Source organism: Plecotus auritus, assembly GCF_963455305.1.
Source record: "Plecotus auritus genome assembly, chromosome: 12".
Classification (NCBI taxonomy): Eukaryota; Metazoa; Chordata; class Mammalia; order Chiroptera; family Vespertilionidae; genus Plecotus; species Plecotus auritus.
In genome coordinates this window covers 17,310,629-17,321,592 of record NC_137778.1, presented here as the reverse complement: position 1 = coordinate 17,321,592, position 10,964 = coordinate 17,310,629, and the positions used below count along the sequence as shown (strand labels likewise).

The window sequence follows — 10,964 nt, the reverse complement described above, 5'->3', positions numbered from 1 at the left end:
TTTCTGAAGACTACACTATTTTGTAATAAAGCATTTTATCAATTTTAGTAACTAATACTAATATCAATTTTAGTAACTGATACAAAGAAATGCCATTCATACAACCGTAGTGTCAACCTGATTTTATTTCCACATTAGACTAGCCATGTCCATACTTGGTATTCTCTAAAAGAATATGGATACTACCAAATCAATGTTCAATATGTAAAAGAGAAATATGAAATATTGACATAGGGAATCTTATTCAACATCTTCTTCCATGTTTGTCTGCTCTAGGGCATGTATCTCTCTTTCAGGTAGTAACCCATATTCATTTAGGAAAGACTCCACATCCCCAGCAAAAAATTCTTCAGCAAACTGTTCAGCAACACTAATAAAATTGCTTATGAGTTCCCCACCCTTGTAGACAAGCAGTGTGGGGAGTACATCAGAGGAAAAGCGGTCCCTGGCACCTGTATTAGAAGCTTTTATTTTACAAAACTTGACCATAGGGTATTCGGCTGCAAGGCATGTTAGGCTCCTGTTTAGAGCATCACAGCCCTTAATGCCCTCTTCATAAATGTGAACAATGATGGTGGTGATTTTCTTCTCCTTTTCAATGGTCTCCAGGAATTGCTCCCCAGTTTCCAGCTCATACACAAACCCATATCTAGGCCCAAAACTCAGCTTCTGGTGCATATCCTGCATACACTGTCTACGGTATTTACGAAGGCAAGTTTCATCTTCTTTGTCTTGGTGGATTAGTTCATATTCTTGAATGCTCATCTGGGAATAAATAAAAAGAATTATAGAAACCATTCAGCCAGAAATTCAGTTCTTTGGACACACCAAACCCATCCTCACTCAAGAAGTTTGCATTTGCTATCCCTCCACACCCCCAAAGTGACCTTCTCTTTTACCTCATTCAAGCTTGTTCAAATGTCACCTTCTTTGATTACTCTACCTAAAAGAATCTCTGCCCCAAGCTTTCTATTCCATATATGGGTTTAGTTTTTCTTCATAGCAATAAACACTACCTGATATTGAATTAAATATTTATTTGTTGAAGTATTTAATATTAATAATTGTTTTTCTAACTGGTACATTCTGTGAGGGCAGGAATTTTTTTTTTGCCTCACTCACTACTGTTCAATATCGGCTATAATGTCTGACACCAAGTAGGGGTTCAGTAATTATTTCATGACATAAATGTATACAAAGGGATTGCTGAGCATAGCTGAGCCATGAGATGATCACAGTCTCAGTCAGAAATGTGCCACTTAACTGCCCATCACTTCAGGTGAGAACAAAAACTCACATACAAACCAGCAGGGTCTACTCTGGAGTGACTTTCATAATACACGCGCGCGCGCGCACACACACACACACACACACACACACACACTTAAATGTGTCCTCAACAAATGCCTTTGGACATTAGTCTCTCCTCCACGAAAGTTGTTAAAAAGGTTATATCTTATCACTTACTGATTTTTTGGATATGTAGACTAAGATCCAAGACAGTTTTACTACTATTTAGAGTTCATCAGATTAGCCGGGAGGTTCCTGCTATACCAGCATCAGCATCACCTGAGAAGTGCTGGGAAATGCAAATTTTTGGGCAGCACCCCAGATCTATCAAATCAGAACCTGTAAGGGTGAGACTGAGTGAGCCTTACTGAAACAAGCCCTCTAGACAATTCTTATCCACTGGTTTAGGCTAAAGCAAGAAATGGCCTTTCATCTTCCAATGCAGCTACTTATCACTACAGATGGAATATAAAATTATTTGCAGAACCTTTCTTAAGAGCTACATTATTATCAACTTACTCAACAGAACGTTAAAAACCCATCCCCCACAACCACCCTTTCTTTTAAAAAAAAGGAGAAGGAAGTAGAAGAAGGAAGGGTACAAAGGAGCAATAAAGGGTCTAGTTGTGGAGAAGCCAAGAACCGTGGAAGGTGGACAGTTCCCAAGGGGATCAGCCTTCTCATCAGTAGGCTCTCAAACAGCAACTGCTGACAGTATTTCAAGTAGACAATTGAGAAGCCAAGAAGGTGGGATTTAAGAAAAATCTTAATCTTAGGCAATTTACATAGATTATTTTACTTAACACCCCCATTAACCTGTGAGGTAGCTGTTAATAGATAATTTTACAGAAGATACTGAGGTTCAGGTTAAGTAAAAGTAGCTGATGCTTTCATATGTCCTCTTGTTTCTGCCTCTTATATTTGTTTTTCTAATGCCCTCATTCTTTTTTATCAAATTTTTTTTCTGCTTTAAGATTATTGTCCCAATTTAATTTGTTTAAAAATGTATTTTTATATATTTCAGAGAGGAAAGGAAAGAGAGAGATAGAAACATCAATGATGAGAGAGAATCATTGATTGGCTGCCTCCTGCACACCCACACTGGGGATTGAGCCCGAAACCCGGGCATGTGCCCTGACTGGGAATCGAACTGTGACCTCCTGGTTCATAGGTTGACACTCAACCACTGAGCCACGCTGGCAGGGCTAATTTGTTTTAAACCTAAAAATTGTTAAATATGTTGTATAATTTTTAAGTTGCTACTATAATTATGTTAATTTAAACAGACTAAACCACACAAATACTGACTTAAACATTTGAGCATTTTTATGAGAACATTTTCCTTTCACATATTCAAGCATATAGATATTTAATAATTAGATACATTGCTAAAGCTTAACCTTAGTACAGCTTTAACAATGATAGTGTCTCATGTTTGTGTAGCATTTTACATTTTTCAAAATACTTTTACACTTATTTTCTCTTCACATCCCATAAAGCAAGTGGAGGAGGTGTTACAGTTGCTAAGATGGGAAAATTTAATTGTCTCACCCACATCACATAATGACTCAGTGAAGGAACCAAAACCAACATCTTAGACTTTTACAGCAGCCAGAAGCCTGGAAGCATATATATTTCTGAAGCACTGTCTGTTAAGAATCAATATACAACAACTCAAATATACTAGTTTGAAGAGAATCCACTAAAGTGATTTTTCCCACAGTGAAAATCACTTTATGGTTTCTTTTATTAATATTGTTGTTGCCCGGCAGGCGTGGCTCAGTAGTTGAGCATCAACCTGTGAACCAGGAGCTCATGATTCGATTCCTGGTCAGGTACATGCCTGGGTTGTAAGCTCGATCCCCATTGTGGGGCATGCAGGAGGCAGCCCATCACTGATTCTCTCTCATCATTGACGTTTCTGTCTTTCTCTCCTTCCCTTTTCCTCTCTAAAAATCAATAAAAACAAATGGAAAATATTGTTGTTGTCATATAAATTAATACATGCTGATTATAAAGATTCAAAAATAAACGACAACCTAAAGGCAGAAAGTAATGTCACTACTCTGATACTCTGGGATAATCTCCATTAACATCATAGAGATCATCATCCAACGTATCTCTTCATGCACATAGACATGCACCTTATATAACAAGTCTATAAGTAAGCTTAAAAAAACAGTGCTGTAAAAAAACATGACTCATGTTTACACATTGTAAATTATTTATTGATTTTTTCTTAGCTTACCTTTCTGCTGAATCTTTCTTTTGAGTCTTTGTCATCCCTGCTCTGAGGAGAAGACATTTGTCTGAGAACCTCCTTCTTGCTCAGTGGGACTGAGTCGTTATCTTCGCTCTCTAATTTAAACTTTCTCCAATCATGTATTACTCCTTTGGGTCCTGAAATACAATTAAAAATCAATTGTTTCCCTTTTTATTTTCAAAAGGACTTTATACATTGACATTCGTGTATCACCATGGGAATAGACTTGTCATGTTCTGTATCAGAAACAAACATCTTGTTTGGGCTAGACATTTCTGACTACCATCCTCATAAAAATGTTTTCTCCACATTAATCCTGTTAAATAGGTTTTGGCTAAGAATCTTTCTGAAACATCTGCATTGATGAAAATGCAAACTATGGACTTTGAACTATTGTCAAAATATGGGGATAAAGATATTAAAAATTTAGAGTGTAGGGAGGAAACTAGAATTTTAGAAAAACAGCATTTTTATTACATAAGAGAGAGGCTTCAGCAATAAACTAAAATTGGCACCACACCATAACAAAAGAAACTAGGATTGTTGGAGAAACAAATTAAAATATATCAAGATCCAAAATAAAAATAGCATGTAAAAGAAAACCAGTGAGAGGGAGGCCTAACCTCAATGAACAAAACTAAATGGCTTTTAAAAAAATCATTATATAATTATCTAATTCCTTCTAAGATTCTAAGAATCTTTTACAGATATAAAAAGGGTAGGATTTGCATATTTAAATCAAGAGTGATCCAACTGGAATTCTGATGTTCAGTTGCCCTGATAAATAATAACAGTGTTTGGAAGAAGGTCTAAATTCTTGAAAATACGCAGTTTTATGTATTCTTCACTAAAGGCTAGCCATATCCATATTTTAATATTGTATTATATATGTAAACATATTTTCTCTTTCTCCGCATATTTTCTAAGAATTGTTATTTATATAATTTTAATATAAATTTATTTATTCAGTGTGGGGGCAAAAATAGATTTATAGTTGTGGGGACATGAAACAGTGTATTCTTGTATTATTATTTACTAGAGGCCCGGTGCACAAAATTCGTGCATGGGAGGTGTGTGTCCCTCAGCCCAGCCTGCACCCTCTCCAATCTGGGACCCCTCGAGGGGTAGGATTGGGCCTAAACGGGCAGTCAGACATCCCTCTCACAATCCAGGACTGCTGGCTCCCAACTGCTCACCTGCCTGCCTTCCTGATTGCCCCTAACTGCTTCTGCCTGCTGCTTGATCACCCCCTAACCACTCCCCTGCCAGCCTGATTGATGCCTAACTGCTCCCCTGCCAGCCTTTTTGCCCCTAACTGCCCTCCCCTTCAGGCCTGGTCACCCCTAACTGCCCTCCCCTGCAGGCCTGGTCACCCCTAACTGCCCTGCCCTTCCCTGCAGGCCTGGTCCCTCCCAACTGCCCTCCCCTGCTGGCCCGATTGCCTACAACTTCTCTCCCCTGCAGGCCTGGGTCCCCCCAACTGCCCTTCCCTGCAGGCCTGGTCGCCCCCAACTTCCCTCCTCTGCCGACCTGGTCACCCCTAACTGCCCTCCCCTGCAGGCTTGACGCCCCCAACTGCCCTCCCTTGCAGGCCTGGTCCCTCCCAACTGCCCTCCCCTGCTGGCCTGATCGCCCACAACTGCCCTCCCTTGCAGGCCTGGTCCCTTCCAACTGCCCTCCCTTGCTGGCCATCTTGTGGTGGCCATCTTGTGTCCACATGGGGGCAGGATCTTTGACCACATGGGGGCAGCCATCTTGTGCCTTGGAGTGATGATCAATTTGCATATTACACTTTTATTAGATAAGACAGAGGCTTGGTGCATGGGTGGGGCCGGCTGGTTTGCCCTGAAAGGTGTCCCGGATCAGTTGGGGGTTCCCTTGGGGCATTGGGCGGCCTGGGTGAGGGGCCTATGGTGGTTTGCAGGCCGGCCACACCCCCCGGCAACCCAAGCGGAGGCCCTGGTATCTGGGGTTTATTTATCTTCTATAACTGAAACTTTGTAGCCTTGAATGGAGCCAAGCCTCCTGCTTGCTCCATGGCTGCAGCCATTTTTGTTGGGATTTATTTATCTTCTATAATTGAAACTTTGTAGCCTTGAGTGGAGGCCTGGGCCCGCCAGGGTGTGTGGAAAGCTTGGCTTCCTCCATTGCCAGGGACACACAAGCCTCCTGCTCTCTCCATTGCCACAGCCATCTTGGTTGGGTTAATTTGCATACTTGCTCCTGATTGGCTGGTGGGCGTGGCTTGTGGGTGTAGGGGAGTGATGGTTAATTTGCATATTACTCTTTTATTAGATAGGATTAACTGGAGGCCCAGGTGTATGGATTTGTACTCCAGTGGGGGGGTCCCTCAGCCTGGCCTGTGGGGATCAGCTGAAACTGGCAGTCCTACATCCCTTGAGGGATGTAGTAGTGTGCAAAGCAGCAGGCGGCCAGGGAGGAGCCTGAGCCTGGGCCAGGCACTGTGCTGCTCCCTTTCAGTAGTGCTGCTTGGGAGGCAGGAGAGGCTCATGCCACCGCAGCTGCGCTCGCCAGCCTTTATTCCTGGTGTCTGGCACCCGTCGGTCAGCTGAGCAGCGCTCCCATTGTGGGAGCACACTGACCACCAGGAGGCAGCTCTTGCATTGAGCGTCTGCCCCCTGGTGGTCAGTGCATGTCATAGTGACCGGTCAAACGGTTGACTGGTTGACCAGTCCCTTAGGGTATTATATATATAGACTAGAGGCCTGATGCACGAAATTCATGCAAGGGTAGGCCTTCCTTCTTCTGGCTGCCGGTTTCGCAGCCCTGGCTTTGCTGCCCCAGGTTTCACAGCCCCGGCCCTGCCCCACGCCTGCTCCTAACTTGGCCTGGCACTGCCTGCATCTGCCACCACACCTCCCCCCCCCCCCCCCCGGTTCCCCAGTTCCACGGAGCCCCCCATCGATTGCCCCACAGAGGGTGGCCTGGGCCTCCCTCTTTGGGGCGATCGCAGAACCCCCCGATTAATCACCCAGGCAGTGGCCTGGGCCTCCCTCTGTGGGGCAATTGTGGGGCGATTGCAGGTCCCTCCGACCAATCGCATCGCACCTGCCTTGACTGGTCTGGCGCCAGTGCATGTCATAGCGTGGTTGTTTGGATGGTCATTCTGCTCTTCGGTCGTTTGGTCAATTTGCATATTATGCTTTTATTATTATAGATTACTAGAGGCCTGGTGCACGAAATTCATACATGGGGGAGATGTGTGTCCCTCGGCCCAGCCTGCACCCTCTCCAATCTGGGACCTTCCCTGCTGGCCTGGTCTCCCCCAACTGATCCCGGTGGGATTGGGCCTAAACGGGCAGTCGGACATCCCTCTCACAATCCAGGACTGCTGGCTCCCAACTGCTCGCCTGCCTGCCTGCCTGAATGCCCTTAACCACTTCTGCCTGCCAGCCTGACCACCCCCTAACCACTCCCCTGCCAGCCTGATTGATGCCTAACTGCTCCCCTGCCTGCCCGATTTCCCCTAACTGCCCCCTCCCCCCGCCATGCAAGCCTGGTTGCCCCTAACTGCCCTCCCCTGCAGGCCTGGTCACCCCTAACTGCCCTCCCCTGCTGGCCTGGTTCCCCCTAACTGCCTTCCTCTGCAGGCCTGGTCCCCCCCAACTGCCCTCCCCTGCAGGCCTGGTCTTCCCCAACTGCCCTCCCCTGCAGGCCTAGTCCCTCCAACTGCCCTCCCCTGCAGGCCTGGTCCCCCCAAAAGCCCTCCCCTGCAGGCCTGGTACCCCATCAACTGCCCTCCCCTGCAGGCCTGGGTCCCCCCCAACTGCCCTCCCCTGCAGGCCTGGTCCCCCCCAACTGCCCTCCCCTGCAGGCCTGGTCCCCCCCAACTGCCCTCCCCTGATGGCCATCTTGTGGCAGCCATCTTGTGTCCACATGGGGGCAGCCATCTTGTGTGTTGGAGTGATGGTCAATTTGCATATTACTCTTTTATTAGATAGGATTTTCCATATGAATAACTGTAAACCTACTTTTGCCCACCCTTGCATTCGTTATATTTAGGCAATTAATGTTTTTTGTTCACTTGTGTCATCATCGTCTTCCAGGTATGTTCTACATATACAAAACATATACATTTATAGCATATGTTTATATGTATATAAAAAAATCATTTTTCAACTTGTTTTAAAAAAATGGTAGTATATTATACATACTTTCCCTAACCTTGCTTTTTTTTTTTTTTTTTACCTCATAATGTATCTCAGAGATTTTTTTCATGTACATATATACAGAGATGCTTCCTTTTTTAAAAAACTGGAGTAATGGTATTTCATTGTATAGATATTAATTTACTTAAGCAGTTTCTTTGTTGCTTCCACATTTTTTTCTGACAGTCTTGTCAGGTTTTTCTGGAAGAGTATTGATTTAAGAATGTTTTATCATTACCTTTACGTTTTACAGAGTAACAAATTAAAAAACTTAATTTATTTATTTATCTTTTGGTCTACTATTGTTTACAATTGCAAAGAAAGTCCATATGGGGTGTATTAGGAGAGAGGATAGTACATAGGTCTTATGAGCGCTGGCAGCAAGAAATCCTCAATAACTAGTGTTTCAAATTAAATTTCTCATTCCTTAACTTCTAAGTAAAACTTTTTTTAAAGTACTTGATCTCATATTAATGTACCCACTCAATTATTTTTAGATGATTCCATCAGACCACTCAAAGTTATAACAAATTCCATACTGAATAGTGGCAATAAGAACATTGGAGATCCTCAGGTTAGATTTTAATTTAACAATTAGTTTTCTTTCTATTGCTTTGCTTACCTGTATGTGTCGCCTGTCCTTCAAAGTCTTCTTCCAAACTTGGGTTTTTGGCTTCTTCCATTTTAGAGATTAGATTTGATATAATCTATAGGATGAGCAAAGAAGTAATTATAGATTAGAAATAAAAAGATAGATAAATATTTAAATATTCCTCTACTGTGAGGTTCCATGGAGGCTAAGGATTTTCACCAAAAGATGAAGTGTTTAATATGTTTCTATCTACTTGTAAAAGGACATTAATATTTGTATTATTAAAGATATTTGGACCTAAGGATTTTATATAACTCATACTTTGTCTTTTACTTAAAAAGCCTTCAGTTTAGGTCTATGTACTCAGTGAACATTATTATTATTATTTTTGAACATTATTTTTTTAACAGATTTTTTTTTATTGATTTCAGAGAGGAAGGGAGAGGGAGAGAGAGATAGAAACATCAATGATGAGAGAGAATCATTGATTGGCTGCCTCCTGCATGCCCCCTACCAGGGATCGAGCTCACAACCCGGGGCATGTGCCCTGACCGGGAATTGAACTATGACCTGCTGGTCCATAGGTGGACGCTCAACCACGAGCCACACCAGTCTGGCTCAGTGAACATTATTTATTATTGATTTTTTTTATTAGTGTTTATTACCAAATTTGTAGAATTATATCTCAATATTTTATATAATAAAAACATTTTAATTCATAATAATTATATACTTACTATGAACATTTATTATGTACCAGGCATTGTTTCAATTATTTTAAGTGTCAAAAATCATTTAATTCTCACACAGACGTATGTGGCTGGGCTAGTTATTAATGCCACTTTACAATTGAGGAAGCTAAAGGATGGAATTTAAGTTACTGCCATTTTTTCTCAATACAGTTTGACAAATTCAACTTCTGAATTGGCATTAAAGAATGATGTTCTAAGGTACAGTGCTATTCAAAACCTCACATCATAACATCTCTCCATTCCAGAGCGAGTTCTGGGGATGTTACCCACTAAGCCAGTGAAAACCAGTAATTATACCTATAGATTTTGAAAAACTGTAAGATACATTCCAAAATCTAACAAAAACACATGGAGTTTATTCACAAGAAATCCCTGGATGCCCTCATGTAGAACCTATTTATTCTATATATATATATTTTTTATTGATTTTTTACAGAAAGGAAGGAAGAGGGATAGAGAGCTAGAAACATCGATGAGAGAGAAACATTGATCAGCTGCCTCTTGCACACCTCCTACTGGGGATGTGCCCGCAACCAAGTTACGTGCCCTTGACCGGAATCGAACCTGGGACCCTTCAATCCGCAGGCTGACACTCTATCCACTGAGCCAAACTGGTTTTGGCGAACCTATTTATTCTTAGTTCACACTCAAATCCAACCTATTTGCTTATTTATCTTTCCATTTTCTGGAAAACTCTATTATCCATACTAATACATTCCCTAAGGTGCCCATATAGTTGTGATTTTCTTGAAGTTTTCAAGTCCTGGAAGATATATATTAACAGTAGATACTAGTACACTATTTTTTCACCCATATTTCTTCTACCTTTTCCCGTTGTCTCTTTCAAAATCAGTTTTAAGCTATGATCCCCTTCCAGAAGTATTTTTATTGGTTTATACTTCCTCCTTGGACTTGGTCTATTTGGTGCTTTCCCAAGGAACAGAATGGTAAACATTCTTTGTTTTGATTATTTTTTTGCTTTCAGTTCTGCTCCCAACGTTTGGACTGGTCTCATAATTTTACTGTTTCTCTCACTATAGTCCCTATGCAGAAGCACAGGGGATGCAAAAACCCCAGAGTGAGTTGATTACACTGAGGTCAAAGGTCTTTGCCAATTTAATTTTATTTACTTGAACAGGAAAGGCTTTTATGAGAAGGCTGTTAAGGGAATATCTATCCATTCTTCAATATATATGTAACTTTAAGTGTAATAAATAATACTAAATTAAATTTGAATGGATTTAGTAATGAAAGGGATAAAAGACAATGGAAATCAGGGAAAATGGAAATAAGTAAATCTTGTCAAAAGAAGCTACTTAATGACTGCAATTATTTAAAAATAATTTTTGCATCTAAGAAAAATGAATATTATTGGTTTACTTCAAAAGAACACTACAGAGCAAAGTAATGGAAGCTTATTTGACAACTTCAATAGCTGTTTAGTCCCCAGAAAAGTAGAGACTCAAGCCAGTGTCTTTTATGTTACTATTAGATAGTTAATCTGGGGTAGTTACTATTTGCAATAAATATACATAAGATTTTTTAAAATATAAAAATAAGTTTATTTCAAATATTGAAGAGTCATAAGCCTCACTTGCTTCTTGCCATCCTAGTTGGCAATCTAGTGGAGAAAAAAAAAAAAAAGAAATTTCATTTTACAAAAAGACTTGACAATTTCAAAGAAATCCCTTTACTGAAAAGATAATTAAGTTACTTGGGGGAAACATGATTTCTTGATTATATTAGTATACTAGGGGCCCAGTGCATGAATTTGTGCACCTTGATAGGAACTGTGGGCCACGAGCCTGCGGTGGGTACAGGGGCGGGTCTTGGCCCATCCTCCGCGCCCCCGCCTGGACCCTCCCACCACAGCTTCTGATCCCCTGTCTGCTGGTAGC

At 41.6% G+C, this 10,964-nt stretch overlaps 1 protein-coding gene across 1 annotated transcript; it reads right to left on the bottom strand.

Moving 5' to 3' along the window:
• Positions 1 to 240: 240 nt before the first annotated feature.
• PDC (phosducin) lies at positions 241 to 8,405 on the bottom strand (the record flags this gene model as incomplete). The annotated part of the gene is made up of 3 exons (XM_080648298.1): positions 241 to 765; positions 3,539 to 3,690; positions 8,345 to 8,405. The coding sequence occupies 3 exons, from the start codon at positions 8,403 to 8,405 to the stop codon at positions 241 to 243; spliced, it is 738 nt and encodes a 245-aa protein (XP_080504424.1).
• Between the last annotated feature and the right edge of the window lie 2,559 nt (positions 8,406 to 10,964).